The sequence below is a fragment of the Eulemur rufifrons genome, chromosome 9 (assembly GCF_041146395.1).
Source record: "Eulemur rufifrons isolate Redbay chromosome 9, OSU_ERuf_1, whole genome shotgun sequence".
In the NCBI taxonomy this organism is placed as follows: domain Eukaryota; kingdom Metazoa; phylum Chordata; class Mammalia; order Primates; family Lemuridae; genus Eulemur; species Eulemur rufifrons.
Genome location: NC_090991.1, coordinates 27005893 through 27032404, shown reverse-complemented (window position 1 = coordinate 27032404; position 26512 = coordinate 27005893). Strand labels below are relative to the sequence as shown.

At 47.7% G+C, this 26512-nt stretch overlaps 1 protein-coding gene across 8 annotated transcripts; it reads right to left on the bottom strand.

The window, feature by feature from the left end:
* Positions 1 to 1106: 1106 nt before the first annotated feature.
* Positions 1107 to 25082, bottom strand: MTMR4 (myotubularin related protein 4). Of its 8 annotated transcripts, XM_069482343.1 has the most exons (20): positions 24975 to 25082; positions 23773 to 23811; positions 22154 to 22257; positions 19747 to 19836; positions 19278 to 19394; positions 18612 to 18694; positions 16080 to 16245; positions 15872 to 15963; positions 15581 to 15694; positions 14595 to 14791; positions 14215 to 14343; positions 13590 to 13701; positions 12907 to 13102; positions 12484 to 12669; positions 12233 to 12403; positions 11927 to 12081; positions 5178 to 6579; positions 3690 to 3800; positions 3373 to 3461; positions 1107 to 3103 (listed from the first exon to the last, which is right to left on the bottom strand). In XM_069482343.1, exons 3-20 carry the CDS (start codon positions 22166 to 22168, stop codon positions 2926 to 2928), a joined length of 3603 nt encoding a protein of 1200 aa, XP_069338444.1. In that variant the 5' UTR covers positions 22169 to 22257; positions 23773 to 23811; positions 24975 to 25082; the 3' UTR covers positions 1107 to 2925. The 8 variants fall into 8 exon arrangements, with proteins under 8 accessions (XP_069338444.1, XP_069338448.1, XP_069338442.1 ...); XM_069482347.1 differs by lacking the exon at positions 22154 to 22257; XM_069482344.1 differs by lacking the exon at positions 22154 to 22257 and having other exon boundaries at positions 2473 to 3103; positions 15872 to 15968; positions 16085 to 16245.
* Positions 25083 to 26512: the final 1430 nt, after the last annotated feature.

Genomic DNA, 26512 nt, shown 5'->3' with positions numbered 1-26512 from the left:
ACCGCGCGGCTCCACGCGGCGCGAGCCGGCCCTCCCCCTCGGCGGCCGCGCAGCCCCGCGGCTCCAGCCCGACACCCGCGGGCAAAGAGCCGCGTTCCCTCGGTGTCCCTAAACTTAAGGCGGGGAAGGCTGCCCACCAGGGAGTCCTAAGCCCTGCAAAGAAAGAAGCCCAGTTATCTACCGGGGAACTCGAAGATTCCTGTATTTCACTGCAGCCGGAGTGTGGGGATTGGGGATTTCGAATGCAGAAAGCATGCCTTAGGCAATGCGAAGTCGGTCATTCTGGAGAACAAAGGGCCTAACTCTGTAATCTTTGCTAACAGTTGAATTGCTCAGCTCTCCAAATAAAACTGGTGGTGGTGGAGGTACAATATCTTGGGTCAACAAATTCACCTTTTAGGTAGCAGCATTTTATATGTTTTAAAATACACTCCTTTAAGCCAAAATTTTGCTTAGGACAAGTTACTCAAGGTTAGATGAGAATGAGATGCCTAGGAGGAGGGAATCATGAGACTGTAAGTATAATCCCGTGTGCTTGCTCAACCGGATGGTGACATTTTAGACATTAAAGAGAAGTAAACCTCACCTGAGACGGGACGGAATTCTACAGAATCCATAAAAATAGATCCTATCCAATCAATAAATAAGAACATAACAAGAGCTGTGCTGATTAAACAAGAGGGGTCTATTTAAAAAATGGAAACTGTTGGGAGGAAGGGGTATAAAGTTTTAGTCTTTTTTCATGGTCAAAGGAACAATGAGTATTAAAAGTTTTCTTAGAAATTGAAGCGAATAAAAAGACCCAACAAAGCAGCACTAATATAGAGATTTTATTTAAACTGTATTGAGATTTTACAGCACATTGCATGTTTGTCACAACGCAACTGCACAGTTTGGATTTTTGGCCACATCATGTCACTTACACCCACAACAGCTCTGAAAGGAGTATTTGATGAACACATCTGAGTGAGCCAAGAGCCTAGAGTCTCTCTCCAAGACCATGCAGTTTATTCACTGATGGGACAGTCCCTCCAAACAGCCATACAAAGTAGACAGATACAGTCTCCCCAACTGTTACCAATTTTACTCCCTGTGAAAACAGGCAGAGTGAAGTGCAATGAAAGTCAAGTTAATTAAAAAGCCACTCACAACTGGCAGTAAATTTTAATGATTGAGAAAATGCTTAAAAGAATTTTATGTATCAGACACAAGGAGTAGTTTGTTACTTTTTCAATGATCTCAGGAATTTCGCATACACAAAATCTCCATTATTCAGCTCCATTTAAACAAAAAAAAGTTCTGCTAGGCTGACCTAAATACGCCAAAACTTTTTAGGTTACATCCATGGCAAGTATAAAAGAACCACAGATGCTTCTCTGTAGGACTGAAGAAAAGGTCAGGACAAATAACAATTCTTGTTCTAAATGCAGATCCTAGTTATTTTGGAATGAAAGTTTTTTTCTAGAAAGCAACATGAAAGTAGCAGTAAGAAAGACAACTACCATAGTTTTAAAACAAGATAAGCCTAAATATGATTTACCTTTTATACATCAACAAATTAAGGAAAATGTATAAAGGACGTCCTAGTGGTGTCATTATAGGCCAAGGAGACTGTATCTGTCCCAATCACAGTACATGGCTATGTCACTGTATCTTTTGGTTAAGTGCCACTGGTACATATTAAGATGAAAAATCAAAATAAAATTTTAAAAAAACCAACAATGTTTGGTCCAAATGGACACATTTTCTCTCCCAATTTTGGTATCAAGGCTTTATTCTTTTCTGTTTGGGTTCCATTGTTAAGTGCACAGAAATAGACAGCAGCATTTGTACTGAAACCCTCACATACCAAACAGCAAATTCTAGGAGGTAAAAACCAAACACTAAATTCTACCCTCAAGGTGTCAAGTGTTCAGGATAAGAAGCAGTGTGACCCAGAGGAGGCAGCAGCCAAGGGAAAGACAACATGGGGGAAGTGGGCAATGGAACAACGAAAACCTTTGTTTTATTTTCATGCCAGGAGAGGATCAAGGTGTAGCTCCCGTGTTAGCACCAGGACAACTAGGAAAAGTCAGGCGCAAAGGGTAGGGCACAATCAGCAGATATTTCACAAGGACAACTTTTGCTTTTCCCTTCTCACTCTTTTCACAGTGCATACCTCAAGAGCTGCCACCGTGTAACAGAGACGACTGCCTTCACAGCTCAAAATAACTGATTTTTGCCAGGACTGAACATCGGCAGAGTTTTCCTCTACTCCCAAAAATATCTCACTCCCTAGAACTGTCCCCCTAAACTGAAGATTCACTGATGCTGGCCAATGAGCCAAGTGAAAAATATATCGAAACCTCGACTTGCTGAACCAGTCTTTAAACCAAACTCCACAAAAAGACAGTACTAATGCAACTAGAGGGAGTGCCTCTAAAGACTGAGCCTTCATGCACAGACACAGAGCACAGAGGTACAGGATATAGTTCATCTCAAATAGGACAGGAATTCCTATCTTGTATACTATAATCTGCTTTTTTCAAGGTGGAGGAGAGATGGGTCTGGTTATCACTTGGAGTTTGGTTATACATATGCCTTTCTATTGCTGTTTGGGGCACTTTGCACCAGGCAATATCTATGAAATCATCATCTTGTGACCTCCAGGAGAAAGAAGCTGGAGTCACCAACTCAATGTTAAGATTCCAGACTCTGGGTCTGGATCAGGACCATTACCCCAAGGTGAGGGTCTCACCAGTAGAGGACCTCCTGCCAAATTGGAATTCCTCTGCTCCAGTTTCATGGTACCAAGGAGGATTTCTCAAGACGGTATCTTTGAGCTCTGTGATTTCATGAGCCACACCAAGGAACCTTCCAAACTACACCTGAAGCAGATCCTCCCTTCAAACCTGTTGAAATTGGACAGGTCATCTCCCCTGGCATTCAACTGGAAGCTGTAGCGATGGGTTTCTTCAGATGTTGGCTCATGAGTTCCCTGGCACGAGATACTTGAATGTGTTCGTAACATGAGTTACAGACAAGAACTGGGTCATAGAGTTGTTGATCAGGAATGGGCAGCTTCAGATGGCAGCATCCAGCACAAAATACATTCCCACAGTTTCTGCCAAAGCACAAAGAGGGAAGAGTTCACCAGAAATGCCAATATGTGAGTTTATCAGTATTGGGACTAAAAAATAAAAATTAAAAATGCCAATATACTGAGAATAAATGATAGTCTAAAAGCCTTTCCATGAGTAAATGAAAAGTTGGGAATAAACAAAAATAGTTCCTATAAAGAGGTCTCAATTTTCAGATTAATTCAATTTAGTTATATCTATACATATATTGTACTGCTTTATGAGTCATAATGAATCATACAAAACATCTTACCTGCAATGGTGTCTTCGTTTGGCCAACCAGAATTCACAGTCACAGTTATAGCAGTGTGATGCCATATGGTCTGGAACCCAGCGAGTCACCTAACAGAAGGCACAAGGAAAAATTCCAGGTCCTTGTCAACAGAGTGGAAGAGAACTGTGCAACAAGGAAAGCATCACAGGGAAAATGACAAGGCTGATCTTCAACACTGGCTACTACCTGCCTATAAAGATGACACGCTTTTGGGAGACAGCTCATTCTGTAGGAATGGGAAATGTGATAACTCACTGGCTCACATAAGTACCCACCACATATTTGCCTAGACATACCTCAGTCTCTTTCTTATCAACAGGTTCCCAGCTGGCTTCTGAAAGGCAGTCTTCACTGTGATCAGAGCCAAAATCTTCTGTATCACTGTCATCTGACTCCTTCAAACATGTCTGAAGAAAAGGCAAGTGTATCAACATCATCTTCATCAGCTAACACTGTTTACTATGTGTCAGGCACTGTTCTAAGTGCATGACATGTGTGAACTTACTTAATTTCTCAACAGTCTTATGAAGTATACTACTATTACTCCCATTTTACAAATAAGGAAACTAAGCCACAGAGAAAGTTAACAGCTGATCCAAGTAAAGCTTGGATTTGAACCTAGTATTCTGGCTTCAGACCCCTGCTTTTAACCAATGTGCTATGCCACAGTGTGGAAAGACTCTCTTGTTACATTCTAAGCCAGTGATTGGCAATCCATGGCCCACAGGCCAAATCTGGCCTACTGCCTGTTTCTGTAACTCAAATTTTGTTGGAGTACAGCTGCATTCATCATTTACATGTTGTCTATGGCTGCTTCTGCTTGCAACACAGACTATATGGCCCACAAAACTTAAAATATTTATTTGGCCCTTTACAAAAAAAAGTGTGCTGACTCCTGTTTCAAGCATCAGAGAAGTGGGCAGCAGGCAAGTCAGAGTGCCTTAACAGAAGGAAGGGACGTGTCTGTGTAGATAGCAAGATGTTATGGGGAAGAAGCTGGCTCCTAGAAGTTTCCCAAGGGCTGTGGTGCCAGAACCGGAGGCTGCCCAACACAGCAAAGCCTAGACGGTCCTCATCATCTCTCACCTGGATTATTGCAAAATGTCCTAACCAGCCTCCCGATCTGGGTCTCTGCTGCCTCATCAAAATTCTATACTGTCGCTAGAATAATTTTCTTAAATTACAAATCTGTTTATATTACTTACTGGCCTAAAATTATATTGCCTTGAGGATAAAATCCAAACAAGAGGGCACTCAACCTGACCCTTCCAATCCCTGTCTAACTCGCCAATGTCACCTCCCACCACAATACCCAACTCTCCCTCACAGTCCCAGCACAAGTGTGTTTGTATGCATACACATACACTCACACACACCTCACCCCCTTGTTTAAGCCATACCATTGGAGTACCCACTGCCTTCATGCTTCTGCAAATAGTGTTTCCTTTTCACTGTCTACCTAGCTAAATATCACACATTCTCTAGCAGTCGGCTCAAGAATTATTTTTTTTTTTCTTAAAAGGAGCAGCAGGCAAGAATCAAGCATTATCTTCTCAGGAAAGCCTTCCTTGATATTTTTCTCCACTCCAGCCCCCTAACGCCTGATGCCTCCCTCAATCATAACACTTAAGAACATCATTCTATCTGTCCACTTATCTTTTATCCTACAGCCCAAGCACCTAACTCAGTGGCACAGCAAGTACCCAGTGAATAAATGCTCCATGGATGGAAGGCTGGATGGATAGAATAAACAAATGGGCAGATGACGGTAGGTGAATACTTACAAAATCATCCTCATAGTCCATGGGGGGCTCTGCTGGAGGGGCACAGCAGTGACGGATATCCAGCCTCATCTGAAGCTCACGCACCTGTCGACGTAGCTGCTCCACCTCTTGCTTGTACCCTGCTTCAATTTGCCGTAACCTATGCTGGATCACATCCGTGGGAAAGGGGAGTCCATCGTCATCCAAATAGAGAGGAGGCACTGGAGAAGGGCAGCTCAGTGGAACAGACTTTATGCTGGAGACTTGCTTTGGGTGACCAGACAACCACATCCGGTTGTTTTTTCCTCCTGGGCCAGTGCAGTGTCCATTGGAATGACTAGAACAGACAGGTGACTTCACACCTTCTCTCTGAGCCCACTGGCCCCCAAAGCAGGGCCCCACTGCCCGCATCTGCTTACTGTTTGACTTCTTGCCACAACAGCCATAGGAAAGCAGCCGCCGAGGGATGGTCTCCCCACTGGGGAACGAAGTCACCATCCCTTGGAAGCTGTCCCAGTTGGACCCTAGAAAAGAGAATTCACTGATCTGGCTCTGAGAGATTGGCTTTCGGGCCAATTCCAAGGGCATTTTCCCAAAGCGAGGATTTTCCATTAACTGTCCGTTCCTATTATTTCCTCTTTTACCAATGTCTTCCTCCCCATGGATCATATCCAACACAGAACTAGGCTGTTCCTGGCGGGAGATACTTGCCACAGACCCTGAGGGATCTTGGCTGAGGAAGTCAGTGCTTGGGTCTAGCGGAGTTTGGCAGGCAGCACTCGGTGGGTTGCAAAGGATGCCGAGATTGTGACTGAGAGCACATCTGGAGGACACACCTATCGCGGAGTCTAGCTGGGCCTGTTGGGGGGCACCTGTAAGGAAGTCCTGGGAAGACTCAGGAGAATCATAAATTCCATCACACGTGTTGGAAATGACCTCAGAGAGTGCACTGACAGCTTCTGTTTCAGGACAATGTTCAGGTGACTCCCCTGTGCCATCTAAAGTCCTACCTGGCTCATACTGGGCAGGAGGGGCTGGAGCTGGTGCCTTAGTCTCTTCCAACACTTTGACCTCTATATCGGAGGTGTTGCTCTTCATTTCCCGTGGCACTGCGGTATTAAGCAGTTTATAACTTAGAGAACAGCTTTTGTGACTCTTGAAAGGTTTATTGCTCAAATAGTCTTTCTGGCTGCTGGGCAGAGGGGGAGGAAGACCCACTTCTCCCACGGTCTGCTGAGGACCTCCTACGCCAGATTCCATGAAGGCTGTCTCTGATCCCTCGGGATTGGTGTGCCAGGGCTCCAAACCTACTCTGACCTCCTGACAGTGGTTATTCAGGTTAGGGTCACTGGATGTGCGAGTCAGGGGGCTGCTTGTATCACAGGCAGAAAGAAGATCATCCATGGATCTGGTTTTAGGTAATCTAGAATGACAAACACAACACGACCAGGTCAGGAGATGGGAGCCACCTCCAATACAATGTATAGAATCGGCTCGTCAGAGCAATACCAAAGCCCAGAGTTGACAAGAAATAATAACATTAAAGATTACAAATAACCAATGTTCACTGAAGGTCTTACTCTGCAAAAAGTGTAAGACATGGACCCTGTCCTCAAGAACCCAGGATCTGTCCTTAACTTTTGTTGGTACTCAACCTACACAATCTCCCTGGGCAACCTCCTCCACTCCCATGGTTTCGACTGCCTTCTATGCCAGTGGTCTCCAACCTTTTGGCACCAGGGACTGTTTCGTGGAAGATCATTTTTCCACAAAATGCAGGGGTGGGGGTGGTTTGGGGATGATTCAAGTGTACTACATTTATTGTGCACTTTATTTCTATTACTATTACATTGTAATATATAATGAAATAATTATACAACTCACCACAGGTTGGGACCCCTGTTCTATGTTGATGCCTTCTAAATCTACTATTCCAGCCAGAACTACACCTGAGCCTCAAACATAATATTCTACTGCCTCTATTTCTATCACAGTAAGAGAGAAGATGAATTTTGGAGCTGGACGATATTGGCTCTGACACTGATTAGCTACACGACTACAAGCAAGTTATTTAACCTCTCAGATACTTGGTTTCCTCCTTTATAAAATGATAACAACAGGCTGGGCATGGTGGCTCACACCTGTAATCCCAGCACATTGGAAGGCTGAGGCAGGAGGATCACTTGAGACCAGCCTGGGCAACATAGCAAGACCCTGTCTCTACAAAAATAAAAAAAATTAGCCAGGCATGGTGGTGTGTGTAGTCCCAGCTACTCGGGTGGCTGAGGCCAGAGGATCATTTGAGCCCAGGAGTTCAAGGCTGCAGTGAGCTATTATCATGCCACAGCACTCTAGCGTGGGCAACAGAGTAAGACTCTGTCTCAAAAAAAAAAAAAAAAAAAGTAACAAATCATACCTTGCAGAGGATTCAGATATAGGTAATCAACCACAAACTTATTAAGACTGTACTCAAGACTACACCCATGACTCCTCAACACAGCTTTTTATAACCATGTAGCACCAGTGTGTGCCTCTGACTCCTAAGGCCTCATGGAAACTTCCCCTGGTATACAGAACTCAAAGAGTTCTACAGGCATTTGTACATACCAAATGGGTAACAGACACTTTCAAGAATGGCTGCCCTGATTTTTAATGCAGTTCAAAGTGCTTAGAGCAATGAAAACTTCAGGAAAATTCAGCCAGAGTCAGTGGAGATTTCACCAGCCTATTTTCAGTTCAGTCAGTTCAGCTCATACAGAAAAACCTCCCCCAAAGGCAGAGTAACAACATAGCTTATTTTAAGTAATTGGTTCTTGAGACTATTCTAATAAATGTTTTAAATATATTTTTATGTTTAATTTGACTTTTCTTGATCAATTTTGATTTTCCTTTTTTTTTTTTTTTTTTGTGGTATGAAATTCCAGGAAGGCAATAGCAGTGGGTTATGTTACAGTCCCTGGAGTCCAGGGTCTAATCCCAGTTTGGCAACTTCTTTGCTGTGTGACCTTAACTTCTCCACGCCTCAATTACCACAACTATAGAAGAAAGGTTAAAGTACCTACCTCATAAAGTCATCCTGAGGATTAAACAAAATGGTCCACATCAAAGCTCATTGCTCAGTGCTCCCTATAACACATTACTGCACTTACGTGTTTACTTGTTAACTCCCTCTACTTAAGTGCCTTTGCTAGGTGCCAACTGAATGAAATAGACCTGTGGAGTTCAATATTTGGTATACATCAGTTGCCTCCGTGGGATCTTCTAGATATATAGACAACCAGGGTCCATCTAAGACCTACTGAATAAGAATGCCAAGAATGGGCCGGGCACGGTGGCTCACGCCTGTAATCCTAGCACTCTGGGAGGCCAAGGTGGAAGTTAGGAAGTTAGGAGTTCGAGACCAGCCTGAGCAAGCGTGAGACCCCCATCTCTACTAAAAATAGAAAAAATTAGCTGGGCGTGGTGGCACATGCCTACAGTCCCAGCTACTTGGGAGGTCACTTGAGCCCAGGAGTTTGAGGTTGCCGTGAGCTAGGCTGATGCCAACAGAGTGAGACTCTGTCTCAAAAAAAAAAAAAAAAAAAAAAAAAGGATGGCCACAAGTGAGGCCTAGGCATCTGCATTTTTTAAAAGTACCACGGCTGACTTTATTTTTCTTTTTATTATGGAGACTTTCAAGCACACAAAAGAAGTAAAGAGAAGAATCTAAGTAACTCCCATGCACTCTTCACCCAAATTCAAATAGCAATACTCTGTCATCTTCCACAACTGATTCCTGTGTTCACTAAAGGTTTGATAATGCTCATATAGACAATAATCCCTGCATTTAGAATAAGGAGCGAGAGCTCATCCAGCTGGAGTGGTCAGGGAAGGCCACACAAAGAGGGTAGGATTTGAGCTGAGTATAGGAGAATGTGTTGGGTTTTAATGGAAGAAGAAAAAAGAGAACAGGACATTTTTGATCTAGGGAAAGGTAGAACCAAAGGTAAGTCAGGTAAGGTGTTACAGCAGCCATTTCCTTTAAAATCTTTATACCACTTAGTCCTCTAAATCCAACTCTCCATTTGGAGCTGCCTACACCACACCTCCCCTTTGCTATCAACTAGTATTTCAATCCCAATCTTCTCTTTCTCTCCAAACTAGTTTGGCTTCTCAACTTCTCAACGTCTACTGGTGGCATTAATATTCTCCTAGTTCTAAGTTCGGACACTTGGGCCCTGTCTTTGACTGTGAAGAGACGCTGGGTACTCTTTACTCTTCACTTTTACCCTCCAACTTTCAGTCAATTCCAGGGCCTGCTAACAGCTTCTCTACAATGTTTCTGAATTTAATCCTTTCTCTTTTGCAGGGACTCTTCCCCTCCTATCTGAATTGCGACAGTGCAGGCTGGCATCTGTGCCTCCTACTACCCTCCTCACTGATTAGTTCTCCGAAAATCCCATTGTCAGCAGGTCACACTGACTTCCTATAATGACTCACTATTAACAACAATCAAAATGAACTCTGCACTGTAACGTTTAAAGCCTTCACTGCCTTCAATGACCTGTCCTATATTCCTTTCTATTCCTTAAAATAGCCCCTTCTTAACCCTTGCCAGCTCCAGAGAGGTCTTTTTTTTTTTTTTTAAACTATCTCTCATGTATCCAATTCCTTTGGACCCCACTCCACTAACTTTGTTACCAAACTCACAACTCCCTTTATTCCATTCATTTGCCTGTGTCAAAATTTACTAAAGTACCTATTATGTGCTAGGTTCTAAGCCAGATACTTGGGACACAAAAAAGCCAAGGTTCCTGCCTGGTCCTTCCTAAAAATTTCTTGAGTAAAACCGCTACCAAATGTCCCTTTTTAAAAACATCTCATTTCTCTAACAGCTTTGAACTACATACATTCTTATAGTTGTTCTGTGTCTTATCTTACAGCTTAGAAGTATCCTGAAGGTAGGACCAATATCTTCTGTTTCTTTGGTACAGCCCACAAAACCTAGTACAGTACTAGGCAACTTGAAGGTATTAAAGAAACATTTATTGAATTGATAAATTAGATACTAATTGAAAGCAGTCATTTATAAATGGGTCACAGAGCTTACTACAAATGGAAAAGTAAACATATGAACCTATTTTCAAATTCTACATAGTTTAGGGGAAGAGAAAATCACAGAATTCCTGAACCCTATCCATGGTCTCCTGACAATGGACTCAGCTCAAAAGGCCTTAAAACCAATAATCTGGGATGTTGGTTTTTTGTTTTCCTTTATAATATTCAACCAATAACGTAATATATTTTAACGTTAAAAACTTTCAGCCAGCCGGACACAGTGAGTAACGTCCATAATCCTAGCACTCTGGGAGGCTTAGGCGGGAGGATCGTTTGAGCTCAGGAGTTTGAAACCTGCCTGAGCAAAAGCAAGAGCTCCTCTCTACTAAAAATAGAGAAATTAGCCGGGACAGTGGCACACACCTGTAGTCCCAGCTACTCGGGCGGCTGAGGCAAGAGAATCGATCACTTGAGCCCAGGAGTTTGAGGTTGTAGTGAGCTACAATGATGCCACTGTACTCTACCCAGGGCGACAGAGTGACATTTTGTCTCAAAAACAAAACAAAACAAAAAAAACTTTAGCCAATAAGCAAATTATCAAAATTTAAAATAAATATAACCTTTGAACATAGGATTTTCATTTTTAGGAATTTATCTGGCAGAAATACTAGCACAAATGCAAAGATATACATATAAGGTAACACTGCTGAGCTGTACACTTAAAAATGATTTAGACGGTAAATATTATATGTATTTTACCACAATTTTTTTAAAAGATATACACGTAAGGATGCTCACTATGTAAGGATAAAAAAATGAAAACTACTTAAATGACTAATAGGAAGCTGGTTATATAAATTATGATGCACTCTAATTTTGGACTACACTGAAGCCACTAAAAACAATAACGTAGCTTTATATGTGCTGTCATGGGCTAACAATCTAATCCAAAGTGGGAAAAACAATTTGCAGAACACACAAAAATGTAAAAAGAGCATGGAAAAAATTCCACTGTTGTTCATAAAAAATGTTTCTGTGTAAGTGTGTGAGTGTGGATATATCTATATAAAGACCTGGAAGGACACACACCAAAGTGTTAACTGTGGACGAGGATCGTAAGGGAAGATTTCCATTTTCTACTTTTATATTGACTTTTTAAAAAACAAAGAATATGAATTACCCTAATAATTTAACCAACCCTCATCCTACTTCCCCGCAAATATTTAGTCAGAAGAAAACTTTATGTCTCCCTTTAAATTCTGGCCTTTTTCTGAGAGAGTAAGGTAAAGGCCATCCTCCTGCTGGGAACCCACTTCTCTGAGAGTCAGATGCTTCTGGAAGCGATTGCTGGACATAGCAAAGGTTGATGCCAGGATAGCCAGTTCCCCATGCCTTGTATCAGTGAACAAAGATCAAGATCATTCCCATAAACCTTCCTAAAATAGTCCTTTCTGTTTCGTTCTCCGCTCCCCTGCTTGCGTGTGTGTCACACGGGGTGATAGCAGCTCCAAGAAAGCAAGTATCCAATCTTATCTTAAGAGAAAACCTTGAAAATATACAGAGTACGCCCTGGGCTAGCTACAAGTCTTGAGCCAAGTTTCTCTTTCAACTGACTCAAGAAGTTGCTTTAAAACATCTCATAAGAGAAAGAGAAAGACATTGAGGCAAGATAGGAAACAGTTATTATTGCCTCACTGGCAGAGACGGGGGAGAGCAAGAATGGCTTCTCTTACCTGTCCAGAGAGCGGCCAGAGAACTCCTGGCTCTGGGCCACCGGGGAAAGGTAAAGATCCATGTTTTCCTCCCCAAGTGTGCATGGAGATGATGCTGGCAAGTAAACAGCTGTCCAAAGGTGCAGGGCTCGGACGTGACAAACAGGATGCAGGACCTGGGAAAGCACCCCAATACTAGCGCTCTGTGAGGTGTTCCTGGTTCCTCTTTCTTGCCTAAGCCTTTGGCTCCACATTCTCCCCACTGACTTGGCCTCTTCTCCCAATAGGTTTCCAGGTCACACCTATAGGACAAGGGCTCAGACTTACCATGTCTGAGCCAGGTGTGTAGAGGAAGTTATGAAAGTTCTTATTGCCGGCTCGAAGGAGAGCCCACACAGAGCAGGTCCGCTTGTAGATGTTGCGCTTCTCTCGCTCACAGGGGTTGTTGGCCAGGAACGTGCCATACAGGCAGGAGTATGTGTGCTGCACCAGTTTTACCTAGAGGGCCAAGACAGCTTGTACCTGGGGGCCTCAGGCTGACACCGACCCTGACCCTGGTCACAGGCTTTAGGACTTACCAGGAATGCTTCATTAAATTCAAACAGGCAGGGGAACTGCTTAAGCAACTGATGAACAGAATCAAGCCACTGGAGGAACACAGGGCATTGTTCATTTTGGTCCTCTGCATTCTCCTGGTGGCCACAGCGATCTCCAAACTTGTGCCCAAAATCCAGCCAGTCAGACTCCACTAACACTTGGAAGCCCTGCAAAAAAAGACACAGTCCAAGTGTAGGCCTCTCTGGAAAGGCTGGGGTGCTACTCCCCTGGGAATTGCCCAAAGTAGGAAGCTGGCAGCTTCAAAGAAAAATAGGACTGAACCTAGAACAGCACTCAAAGCCACCAATGTCCTCTACTGACAAATCGCCAAGACAGATTCAGAGGGTTCAACACCTCTCCTCCCGCATTCCCTCTGGTCTTTCCCACCCAACTCCTCTCAATACCTCCAACGTCCTGTAATATGGGTCCAGTAATATTTTGGCGAGGGCTACAATCTGCGGCGTGCGGTCCCAGCCATCTGAGCAGTGTACTAGCACTGGCCGGCCTTCGCGGTCTACTGTATTAGCCACCAGCACAGCTGCTTTCAGCATCACCGATAAATGCTGCAGCCACTTGGTACTCTCCAGTGCTGACAACCAGCTACACAAGAGGAGAAATCAAGTCCATCACCAACAGTCTCTCTACCACCCCTGGCCAGCTATACCCAACAAAGTCCCCAATGTGAGCTGAAACCAAGAGGTCCAACCCATGGCCTTTTAGCCAAGAGATATTGAGCAGGAAAGTAGGGAAGACAGGACCTGGGGGAGATAAGAGCTTCTTAGGATTGAGAGAGGAACTGGGAAGTGTCACATACACATGTAGCTACTTTCTCTCTCCAGTTCTCTGTGTTCTTTGAGTAGGATAAATGATCCAAACAAAAGGAATCCAGTGTCCTGTGGCTGTGCCAAAGCGTTGGCTGAGAAGTAGAAGTGTTCTTGGAACTGGCCCACTGCACCCAACTCCACCCAGGCCCTCAGGTCTTCTATACTCTAAACTTCTCATCTCCCCACCTAATCTTCCAAGGGCGAGAAGTACTGGGGAGGGATAAGGCTGGAGGGATGACGGAATCAGAGCAGCGAACACTTACTTGCTGGGATCCGGCATCTGGCTACACACAGCCCGGAGGTACTGGAAGCTATTCCGGATGGCATGGATATTGGCCATTCCCATGAACACGACCTCACAGTTGGGATAGTACTCTAGACATGAAAGGACAGCAGAACATAAGAGCACGTCCTGGAAACAGGCATCCAGGACAAGAGTGGTCCTAGTAGACAAAGCTTCCCTGGCAGGGCAGCACGCTACAGGATGGGTACTAAATATATTCTTGAAATCTGAATCACACTTTTACCGCTGGATACTCAGGTGCCATATACTAGTAGTAGTAATAGTAATATTAACCATAGATGATAGTAATACTAAGAATGATAATATATAATAAATTCTCAATAAACAGTAGCTGCTCTGTGCCACAACCTCTAATCATCTCAACAACTTTGTAAGGTATGTATCATCTCCATTTTACAGATGAGAAAATAAAGCTTAGACTGATTAAGTAACTTAAGCATAGTCATAGCTAATAAGTGGCAAAGTCCTGATTCCAAGCCAGGCTGGTTTGGTTCTTTCCACTACAGAAGCTGCTCCCAACCCTCTCCCTCACCAAAGCCACCCAGAGGACAGGCTGGCTACGGACAGTGGAGCAGCAGTAATACCTTCACACTCACAACCTCCACCCTTGGCCCGGTTGGCCACTGCTGCTGTGTAGGATCTCGCATCCAGGATCAGCAGCTTCTGGGGGGCCGCTGTGCTTTCCACTCCAGAGCATGCAGTCAGAGAGGAATCTACACAGTAGGAAGAAGACCCTGGGTCAGCAGGCCACCCAGCCTCACCCTGGCCCTGTGGACCTCCCTCTCAGAACAGAGGAACATGCCACTGGAGACCCCACACACCCCACAGCTTCCCAAAAGGCAGGGACCCAAACACCCTGTGTGTTGTCACCTTCTTCCCATCCTCTCACTGAGGACTCCCTGGGAGCCAATGAGGCCAGGGAGGGGACCTGCTCCCTGGGGAGCTAGCACCACCCACACCTTACCGAAGTCAGTGTCACAAGCCTCGCTGGTATCATTATTCCCGGTGCCAAGGGAGCTCCCAGTGGCCCTTGTCCCTGGGTCCAGGGCACAGGCTTTAGCAATGGAGGTGACCAGGTACTCATCATCAGCATTGCGCCAGCCCCACCAGCTGATCTCAGGCTGGCTGCAGCGGGCAATGGCTGCCCCATTGCGCAAGTGTCTGACAAAACAGAAGAAACCATAATGCCCTTGGCATTTCAAAGACTCCAGAGGCCTGCCCTCAGGGGGCCAGACCAAAGTCTCCAGAACCAGCAGGGGCTACAAACTCGTCCAGGTCATAAGAGCAACCAAAAGCTTCAACATCTCTGGAGGACTTTACAGTATACAAAGTGCTATCACACACATTGTCTCAAATAGGCTCTGTATTCCCAAGGTGACCTTGACTCATCAAATCTGCACAGCATCTGCTCCAGGTACAGACACCCAGCAGGAGAACGAGGCCAGAGCCAAGAACATGAACAATTCCAAACCTCAGGGTTACTACCTGTCTCACTCTATTTTAGCTATGATGTTCTTGTGCAGGGGTCGGCAAACATTTTCAGTAAAGAACCAAACAATAAATTTTCAGCCTTGTAGGTCACAACCAGTTTCTGTTGTGTATTCTTCTTTTTTGTTTGTTTTTGTTTTTTAAGTAACCCTTTTAAAATGTAAAAGCCATTCATGGCTCACAGGCTATAGGCCAGATTTGGTCTGCAAACCCGTCTGCCAACCCCTGTACTAACGCAGTGTTTTACATGTGCACACACACACACACCCCAAAAAAGAGAAAGTGAATAAACACTCCAAAAACCTTATCCTTAGGAAAGAAAACGAAGGCATCTTTTGTTTTAATATTTCAATCACTTCCCTACCGGGTGTCAATTTCCGCTCAACCAGGCTGCTGAAAAACCTCTGATTTTGACTGTTACTGCATAAAAAATAGCCTGCCTACTTCCCACTCCCCCCTCACCTATACACAACCACGGGGATCCGCTTCCAGGAACGAAAGGAAGCCACATTCTCCAGCTCTTTATCTGTGATCCACACAGGAACCAGCAGCTTCTGGGGGTAACTGGGGCACAATCTGAGAAGAGACCAGATGGGGTCACCAGACTGGGTCTAAGACATGTGATAGCAAGACCCCAGGGGGTGGACAGGAACCAGGAAGAGACCCAGGAGCTGTGCCCACCATGCTTACGCAAATGTGGAAGAGGTTTGGGTCTGGATTGGTGTTTTGGTCCCCCACCCCCTGCCCTCTCACTTGTAGTTACTGTTGATATGCGAGACTCTCCAGACGTTCTGCAGGTCAAAGCCCATCCTCGTGAGCTCCGCCTCCTGCCGACATCGTATGTGCTCTCCTGCAACAGAGGCCCCGTGACTGTTAGCCTCCCAGAACCCAATGTCGGGGGGGTGGAAGATGGATGAGAACCAAGGGATAACAAGCAGCCTCCCAAAGAAAATAGCCTGGCCTCACCTGGCTGACACAGGTGGGTATGCTGGTCCTCCTCGGTCAGCCCCAGGCACCAGGCATGGTAGGCAAAGGCAAAGAGGTCCTCAGGCTTGGCAGGTCTTGCTGTGGCCCGGCTGAGCCGTGTGAGCCACTCTTGGCACTGCTTGAAAGTGGAGAAGTGGCACCTGCCAGGCAAGAAGCCACAGGCCTGGGTGAGGCAAGGGGCGGGTAGCCATGGGGCCATAAGTGTCAAAAACATGGCCATGGGAAGGCTGTAAGGAGAGGAGGCTGCAAAGCAGAAGCTAAGGCAATGGGGATCCTGTGGGGGACCAGGAACACTGGCCAACACCCAAGAGAAGTTGTCTCTTGTGATAATTCTCTTCCCACGAACTCCTGTGTTTGAGACATCCTTATCCCCCCTAATGGGGCCCTACTGTTTCTCATACCAAATCTAAATGCTACCACATGGCCTGAATGTCTACACTCCTTGTCCTTACCCTACCAGACCAGAGTTATCTCCTATGGCTCCCTACCAGGAACCTTCTGCTTCAGGCCGGAAGTCCTGCTTGTCATTCCTAGCTCCTTGTTTTCCTTTTCTGTTTGCTAATGTCTCCTCTCTGCCTAGCCTCATCCTACTAATACTTTGAAGACAGTTTCAGCCCATTTTCTTCCTTGAAGCCTTTCCAGCCTACTTCATTCCACAGACACACTGACTCTTTTTTGTTTTGTTTTTGAGACAGGGTCTCGCTCTGTCACCAGGCTAGAGTCCAGTGGTGATCATAACTCACTGCAACCTCAAACTCTTGCCTCAGCCTCCCAAGTAGCTGGGACAACAGGCACACACCACCACATTCAGCTAATTTTTTTATTTTTTGTAGAGATGGGGTCTCACTCTTGTTCAGGTTGGTCTCCAAACTCCTGACCTCAAGCGATCCTCCCGCCTCGGCATGAGCCACTGTGCCTAGCCTGACACGTTGATTCTTAATGTGCTTTGAGTACTAAACAATAAATTTTTCCACAGCACATTGCCACATGTTAAGTCTTCATTCAGCAACTAGACTTTAGCTTCCTTGAAGGGAAGGGCAATATGGATTCTTCTGAATCTCCTGTAGACCTTAGCACATGGTAGGCTCTAAACTGGGCATCCTTTTAATAATCCTTGAAGTCATCCCAGACTCCTCTTTCTCTCATAGCCAGTCTGTCAGTAAATCTTCTCATGTCTACCTTCAAAATACACCCAAAATTGATCACTTCTCACCATTTTGACTGCTACCACCCTAGGTAAGCCACCACGATCTCTCCCCTGGGCAACTGCAATAGCTTCCTAACCACTCTCTAGCTTCTACCTTTGCTCTTGCTCCCATTCTCTTCCATCTGTTCTCAATAGAGCAGCAAGAGTGATTCTACAAAACATCAAGCAGATCATGTCACTCCTTTGCACAAAATCCTCCAGTGGTTTCTCATTTGCCTCAAAGTAAAGGCCAAACAGCTTTGCTCTCAGACCTTACCCACTACCCTTACCCATGTGCACTCACTCCAGCCACACCAGCCTCCTTGCCATTCTTCCAATCTATAGGCACAGGTACACCTTCACCACAGGGCCCTGACACTTTCTGTTCCCTCTGTCTGGCACTCTTCCCCCAAATACCCACAAGGTCACTTTCTTCAGGTCTTGACTCAAACGTTACCTTTTCGGTGCAGCTTCTCTGATTACTTTGTTTTACAACATTTACTTCCATAGCGCTCCATATCCCCTCTCCCTGTGTTTTTCCTTTACACTTATCATTTAACATATTTATTATTTCCTATTGGTTTCCCTCCATTGGAATATAAGCTCCACGAGGGCAGAAAATTTTGTATATTGTTTCCTGCTGTATCCCCAATGCTTAACACAGTCTGGCATGGAGTAGGGTACTCAATAAATATACATTAAATGAACCAACAATAATGTGAGTGCCCTATGCCAGATATTGTCCTAGGTGCTCTCATATGCATTATCTCACTTAATCCTTATGATAACTCCATGAACTAAGCATATACCCATTTTTTTTCAGATCAAGATATTATGGGTCAGTAGGCCGGGCGCGGTGGCTCACGCCTGTAATCCTAGCACTCTGGGAGGCCGAGGTGGGCGGATCGTTTGAGCTCAGGAGTTCGAGACCAGCCTGAGCAAGAGCGAGACCCCATCTCTACTAAAAATAGAAAGAAATTATATGGACAGCTAAAAAATATATATAGAAAAAATTAGCCGGGCATGGTGGTGCATGCCTGTAGTCCCAGCTACTCGGGAGGCTGAGACAGGAGGATCGCTTGAGCTCAGGAGTTTGAGGTTGCTGTGAGCTAGGCTGATGCCACGGCACTCACTCTAGCCTGGGCAACAAAGTGAGACTCTGTCTCAAAAAAAAAAAAAAAAAAAAAGCTATTATGGGTCAGTAAACTGACCGGGAAGTGAAGCAGTATCTTTCCGCTCTTGCGCTAGAGAGACCCTGCAGCAGACAGGTCTGGACAAGACTAGGGTCAGGGGGCCTGAGTGAGGCCCTGTTGTTCTCACCTCACCACTTTGGAGTCCTTGCAGGCAATGTGCAACTGGAACATATCACGGCTCTCCACACTGTCAATCATCCGGAGGGGGACCTTCACAGGAAGGACAAACTGAAGCTCAGACCACCCCCCCATTTGGCACCACTCCTAATCCCCACCCCAGCTTAGGTGATAATGTATCAATAGCAAGAAGGAAACCAGCATTTACTGAGGGCCTGTTAAGTGCCTCGTAACTGTGCTGGGTCCTCCACATGTGACCCCATTAATAATCACACTAACCCTGCAAACCAGGTGTTTTCACCCCATATTACTAAAGAGAAAAAAAATCAAGCCTCAGGTGACTTAACCAAGGTCACATAGCTGGTGAGTGGCAGTGCAGTAAAAGAGCCCAGGTTTGCCTGACTCCAAAGCCTGCACTCTTCCAACAATGACACTGTGCCCCTTAGAAAGGCCAGCAACAGAGTAATGGGAAGAGAGAAGAGGGGAGGGGACAATGAGCCAGAAACAGAAAGATAGACCTGTAGCTGCAAGAATGAGGCAGGAAAACACAAGGCCAGGGAGAAGGAGAAGGGAGTATCTTTTTTGGAGACATGATCAGAGAGCACACTGGAACAATCCTACCTTTAACCTCACAGGAATTCTAGCTTAGGTATGGGAGAACAACACAGAAACTCACGTTGATGACAGAGTCCTTGAATTTGATATGCAGCCGGTAGTTAGAGATGGCAATGAGGGCATCGGCTGCCCGGCCCAGGAACTCCACTCCCTCACCCTGCAGTACTGTGAAGGGTACCTGCCGAGGGGCAGAGGAACCCTCAGTCCAGAAGTAAATCACGTCCTCTTTGTCCTCCACAGCCCCTGCTCTGTGGGATCCCCTCTGGGAAAGGTGGACCGAGACAGGAGAGGAGAATCCTCTCCACAGCACGGGCACCAGGCAACAGCTGTATAGGAAAACTGCCTTTCTTTCCCTTGGGCCAAATGCTCCATTATACACGTACAGGCAGACCCCCCCCCACCCCACCCCCAGAGACCAGAGAGCAGGAAGGAGAGCTCCAGTGCTAGATTCCCTTGAAGATTTTTGGGGGGAGGTGTTTTTTAACTGGGCAGGGAGCCCCACCCACCCTGGGCCCCCAATTCCTCCTTACCTGAAGATTCTCCTCCTCCTTCACTAGTTCCTTGGGGGGGAACAGATCCTTGGCTTGGATGTACTCCAGGCTGGGGGGCCCCTCCTCACCCTGTAGGAAGGTCGCAGTCCTAAGTCACCAGGCTACACTTGGCCCACCAGGCTAATTCTGCTCCTCTCCCCTACCAATAAATCCACAGACACCCCGCATATACTTTTTTTTTTTTTTTTAGAGACAGGGTCTTACTCTCTCACCCAGGCTGGAGTGCAGTGCTACAATAGCTCATAGCTCACTGCAGCCTCAAACTCCTGGGCTCAAGTGATCCCCATGCCTTGGCCTCCTGAGTAGCTGGGACTACAGACATGCACCAGGCCCAGCTAAATTATTTTTTTTAGAAACGGGGTCTTGCTACATTGCCCAGGTTGGTCTCAAATCCCACATATACTTCTAAAGGTTCTGGTCACCAGAAAAGGGAAAAGAGACCTGATGTAGCTGGAGACAGGGAAAGGTGAAATGGAGGGATTTCTCAAGCCTATTAAGCCTAAGGGAAGAGAGAGGGCCAAGGAACTGGGACTCTGCACTCTTCAAAGAGGGACTCTCCTATAGAACCAAAATTTCAAAAATGGAAGAGGAGAGGAAACTAAGGGAAAGAAAGACTAATGTAAGGGTAAGACAGGACTGGGGATGAGAAACTGCTGTCCTGAGGAAAAGGAGCCAGAGGGCCAGGTGTGGCAGCTGGTTATAGAGAAAGGAGGGAACTCCGGCACCTGCAGTCACTGAAGCTTCAATCTGGTGGGTGAAGGAGACAAAGAGGAGTGGGTGGGGGGATTCAGTCCCATGCCTCTAGAGGGCCTTCACTGATGCTTCAAAAGGAGGATGTGTTTTGGAGCGGGTGTTTTATCTTCCTGCTAGGCTCAGGCTGTTGACAAGCCCCCACGACCTGCCAAGCACCCTGCCCCGCCTGCTGATCTGAGGGGAATTCCTGAGGAATACCCTCGGCAAGCAGAAGTAACTCCCCTCCCAACCACCAGGGAGGGGAGAAGAGGGGATCCACGCCTGCGAGGAACCAGGAGACCCAAGGACAGCCAGGGGAGAGAGAAAGAGGACTGGCAGACACCCACGGGGCGGGCGGGGGACATCTGAGAGGACAGATGGGGGAAGCTGGGAAGCAGCATTAGCCAGGGGGGAGGAGCGGAGGAGTAGGAATAATGCAGAGGTACGGAGCCCTGCGGGCGCAGGGAAGATGGAGAAAAGAGAGGCTGTCTGGGGGACAGTCAAGGAGAAAAGACTAGCTTGTCGGGTGAGGAGGGATGGAGCGGTGGAAGGGGGAAGGGACTGAAGCCCCGGAGACAGTTCACAGCCAGTGCTCCCCAACCAGCCCCCTAACATCCCATACAGCTTACTGGCCACATCCCCAAGCAAGGATGCAGCGGGTGGGACCAAGATGGAGAGGCGGAGGTAAAGGGATGTACCCCTGCAGGGCGGGGCCTGGAGATCTGCAGTCAAGGGCGGTCGCTGCGGGGCCAGGATGGGCTACAGAATTTCCATCCCTGGCCGTCGACAATCCCCGACACCCGAAGACTGAAGCAAGTCCAAGCAAGGAAAGGGTTAACCCCCCTCCCCAGCCCCCAAACGTTCGGGGCCGGGCCCGGGGCCTTGGGAAGGGGGATGGGCCGAAATTTAGTATTTCCAGAGCTGGCCCAGGGCGTTACTGCGGGTGCAGCAAGCGTTGGGCCCCCAGGCTCCCCACAGATAGGGCTGGCACTTACGAAGCAGCTAAGCACGGAGCAGGAGACGCGGGCGGTCAGGCTCATGGTCGCGGGCGGTCTGGGCCAGCGCACATGTCCCCGGAGCCGCTGCGCTGCCCGCCAGCACCGGGCGCCCGCCGCATCCCGGCTGCGGGGCCCGCCAGGTGCAGCCGCGGCGGCCAGGAGTCGAGCGCGCTGGTGGCGGGGCCTCGGCGCAGCTCCCGCGCGCCTCTCCCCTCCTCTCCACAATGGAGCGGGCCCAGCTCCGCCCTTCGGCACGAGCGCGGAAGGGAGGGGATCCAGTAGAGGGGAGAGCCCGGGGCCGCGGCGGGAAGGCGGAGGCAGGGGCGGGGCAGCTCCGCGGGGCCCCGCCCACAGGCCCAGGCTCCGCCCTCTCCGCATCCCCTGGGACATCTAGGGGCTTTCGTGAGTCTGGGCTGCCGGGCTGCCCCACACCGCATTGGGAGCAGAAGGCAAGACCGCCTACATCTTTTCATTTCTCTTCTTCCCAGGTGAGCCACCCCACACGCGTCTTCTCACGCAACCATCCCCACGCCTTCCCTTCCTCTCCGAGTTCCCCCAAGGCTTACTCTGCATCCCAAGATGGAGATCACCTTCCTCCACCTCATGCCCTTTCCAGTTTCAGCGCTTCCTCCTTTCCTTCCAAAACCACCACCTACAATACCCTTGCCCATCAGTGTCCTTCAATCCCCTGACTTCACTAAACCTTTTTTGCCCCTTAGAATGGACACTGGTCTGGTGCCAGGTTAGTCTTTACACACTCCTAAAAGGGAAATCCTCTGAGTTTTTTATTCCAAAATCCCTGCCCAACCCAACGCCTTGAGCTCCATCTCTCCTTTTTTTAACATTCTCTGAAGTCTGTGTAATAAAGTCCTTTTTGGAGGAGAAAGAATGTCTTAGTCTGGGAAAGAAAACAGCTGGAAGTATGGATCACAGAAGCTATACAAAAACAAAATTTGAAACCCAGGGGTAGGGGAGTGGGGGGAGTTGTGTAGAGGGCCAAGGAATAAGGAGTAGAGATAAGGGGTTCAAAATGTCACCAAGAGTCACAGAAAAAGCTGGCTGGACCCCCAAACTTCCTGTGCTTATTAACTTTAAGAAAGCAGGGCTTTTGTTTTGTTTTGCGGAGAGGGGAGGAATGAGAGAAAACCTGACGTTTTATTAATCATCTACAATGAGGCAGGCAGTTTCAAATGTCACTTCATCAAAACCTTTCAATCCCCAAGAAGTAAGCCTTATCCTGTTTTACTGGTGAGACTCAGGCTAAGAGAGAAGGTATGCAATTTACTTAAGTGGTGGTGCTAGCATTTGAAATTAGATAAAGCTGACTCTGAAGCCCATGCGCTTTTCAGGGTGTCCCAGAAGAGAAAAAGGGAGGTGTTATCAGTTGGTGGGGGCCAAGACCAACAGGCTGACTAGAGAACGAACCAACACGGCACACACCATAGATCCACATGTTTGTGGAAGAAAGGGAGGAAATCCTCTGATCAATTGAATTCTTTAACCTTTCCCAAGCATAGGGGACACCGGAAAAAAACTGAAGAGATGCAGCCAGGTTAATGGCCCAGTCCGGGCCAGGGCCTGCAGCTCTCTACTCCTTTCTCATCTCATTGCTTCCTCCTTCTTACTCTCAAGAATTAAAGGTTCCATGAACTTGGGATGAGAACATGACAGTTATAGTTAATGGAAAATTTACAGAATCATTATAAACCACCTCTAGTGATATTCTTGGAATCTTGAAGATTCTATCCTGCTAGATATTCAGTCAGCTGCTGCCTGTATTGGCTTAACCGACAGCAACACCTTGGAGCTGGAGAAAGCCCCATAGTTTTGGTGGAGTCACTGCTGATACAGCACCTACAATATTCAAAGGACCCACCACAAGTCCAAGGATCTTGAGATAAAGAAGCCCTGGCTTTTCAGACCAGAACACAGAAATTCTTCCAGAGACAGCCCCCGCCCCCACCCAAAAAAAAGCAAGAGGATTGCTGTAAGGAAGGGCTAGGAGAGCCAGTGGTGTGTAGGTAGTGTAGGGAAGGCGTGGCATAGCACATGCAGAAAAAGATTTCTAGAGGCTTCTGGAGGCTCCCAGTGCTGTACACCAGCTAATGTTTTGCAATCTAAAGAAACCCTAATTTATCTCCGGGCAGATGAACCAGTTTAGGAGCTGAACAGAGTAGCCTGAAACTCAAGGTCTAGGAAAGGTAGGGCAGCTTCACTGAGAAAGACACAACAATTACAGAAAAACACAATGGTCTAGGAAAGAAAGTGTACTCACCATTCTACCGTGGTGAGGGTCCTGGCTGCCTGCTTCTCACTATAAGGAGACAGAGGAACATAAGGGTTAAGGACACCATTAACATCACCATGGAATCAACAAATGCCACACATCTACCCATCAACTTCTCTACAACTCTTATTCTCCCCCCTCACAGTCTCTCCCCAATTCACCATGCCAGAGAGAGGCAATGGGAGCTATGTGTGGAGAAAGCAACAAGTGATCCTGCAGGGCATGAAGTCAACCACAAAGTTCTAAAGCAGAAATGAGTGTCATCCAAGTGCATTCGGCAGAACTCAAGAGTCCTTATTCCCAGACCCAGAAGGAGAAGTAGAACACTCCAACCTCTGTTCGTTGTGGGAAAGCAGAACTGCCAACTCTGAAGAGACAAAGGCTGCCCAACTGGGACTCATTTTTGGCCCCGGTGGGGGCCTGAATCCACAGGGACGCTCTGCCAGTCTCTGAGTCTGGGAGTAGCACCCACCTGACATGTTTACTAGAGGCAGAGTCCAGAGGACAGGAGGGAGGGGAGCACAACCTGTGATCAGAGGGCAGCAGGGCTGGATAGGTCCTGCTAAGTGTACTTGACACCAAGTGGGGCAGAGGTTATGGGGAGGAGGGCACACAACAGGAACAGAATCAGGCCGGCCTAGGCCTTGGAGTCAGCATCTGTCAGATGAGCCCAAGTAACGGATTTCAGGATGCAGCCTCGTAGGTCCACTTAGGGAGCCAGGCCCAGGTTTCACTTACACTTTTCTTCATGCCTGCCATGCTCAGGACCAGTGCAGCAGAGCACCGCAGGAGGCTCCATCTGTGGGCCCGCCTCCTCCCGGTTCACAGTACCCTCTTCCCCAGGCCACCCTCCCTCATGGGGGAGCCCGCAAGAGGCAAGCCAGAGGTGCTGCCTCACCGCCCACTGGCACGCAGCCCTAGAAAAACAGAGGGAGGGAAGGCGGAATAAGGACCAGTCCTGGGAAGCCCAGGGTTTCCGGACCTCAGGGATCTGATCCCGGTGGGCGGGCCAGGCTGGCAGGGGAGCTCAGGTGCCCAGGTTCTAGGGGCGGAGCCTAAAGACTCGGAGGCGGAGCCCCGAATGACAGAAGGCGGGACTCAGGAAAGCCGGTGGGGGTCGGGGCGGGGACCGAGCAAAACGCAGTCGTTGAGGTTCCCAAGCTGGCAGTGTACGGGGCACGGTGACTCACCCAGGCGGCGTCCGCCCGACCCTCCGAGGCCGCGCTCTCGCCACTTCCGTCTCCCGCAGCTGCTGAGGCCGCGCAGCTTCGACCCCACCACGGTGCCCTTCTCCCCAACCAATCGTATCTCTGGCCTGTGCCCGCCCTGGCCAATGGCCACACCAAGTCCCGCCCTGCCCCCACCACGCAGCCGCCGCCCTCACTCTCCACACCGTTCATTGGTCGAGTAGGGCAGACGCCCTCCCAGCCTTTAGCCTATCGAGTGCCGGAAGATGAGACTATACCTGGAGGGAGGAGGCGCAGCGCCAAAGAAGAGACGCGACCAATGGGAAATCACAGCGCGTCCTTGCGGCAGCCAATGGAAGAGCAGCAAAGAGGGGGCTACTGGCTACAGCTCCTGGGGGCCGGAAGTGGGGGCGGCCTGTCGCCTACTGGTAGCGCAATTGGAGGCGGGGCATTGTAGGGGCACTGGCCTTACAGCTACTTCCGCTGATGATCCCGCCTCCGGGTACCTCTCAAATAAATCCCCGGTGGCACCTCAGTTTATCCGTTTACGTTCTGGTTTCGCTGCGGTCATCCGGTCCCAAAGGCACAATGGGAGAAAAACCTGCAGGCGAGGAAAGGGGAAAGGGCTGGGCCTGGAGCTCAGTCTCGATCTTCTCCGACTGGAGGCGCGGGGACTTCCCCTTTTCTGTGTCTTAACGGGTTCCTCCAACCGCCACTTTTTTTTTTTTTTTTTAATCTATGGGCGTAAGACCCTGCCGTTCTTCATGACCTGCACTGTGCCACCAGTCCTGAATAAAAATCTGTCGTCCGAGAGATAGGAAACCTGGATCTGAGACTGCTACTAGCTAGCTGCGGCCTCCTGGTCTGTAAAGGGAGCGGGGAACAGGACGGTTCCAAGGACCCGGCTCCTCACCCCTCCCTTTCTCTCCCGGGGACCCAGAACAGTCAACAGGATAGAGGGTGGCCGCTGGAGGTCGCCTCGGCCCCGCGATACCACCAACGCGACAGACGTGGAGAACAGTTGATTCCAGTTCTCAACTGACAGCCTCAGGTCTAGAGTGGGCCTGAGCGTTTTAATACCAAGCCCTGAGGCTAAAGTGTCCTCAAGAGTCTTTGTTTATAGAGTACTGGAACTTGTAGTAAAGTTAGTAAGTTCCGGGAAGACAGGAACCTTGTCTGTGTTCACTACTTTAACTCCAGGGTCTGGACCGGTGTCTGCAACCTAGCAGATTCTTAATAAGTATTTAATTGAATACTGAACTCCTTCAGGACAATGATTGTGTTTTTATTCATTTCCAGCACTTAACTATAGTGTTTGGTGATTACAGTGGCTTCGGCATTTGTTCAGTGCTCTACCACAGGCTTCCTAGAGTGTAGTGCTTAATTCTGCCTATTCCTCTTCCCAGATCAGGGGAAATAGGAAGTCAGGAGGTTGCATGTTTGTTTTTTTCCCAAGGGCAGGTATCAGATCCAAAACTGCTATACAATTGAAGGTACTGTATGTGGGAAAGATGGAGAGAGTCTCAGATCCCAGATAAAAG

Excerpts from the sequence above, each read along its gene's own strand:
- MTMR4 (XM_069482341.1), bottom strand. The coding sequence starts at position 21,539 with ATGAGCCTGACCGCCCGCGTCTCCTGCTCCGTGCTTAGCTGCTTC. Across the intron at positions 19,837-21,494 it reads GCTCCGTGCTTAGCTGCTTC|GGTGAGGAGGGGCCCCCCAG; the intron begins GTAAGTGCCAGC and ends ACCTTCCTACAG. Across the intron at positions 13,702-14,214 it reads TGGAGGTTGTGAGTGTGAAG|AGTACTATCCCAACTGTGAG; the intron begins GTATTACTGCTG and ends TTTCATGTCTAG.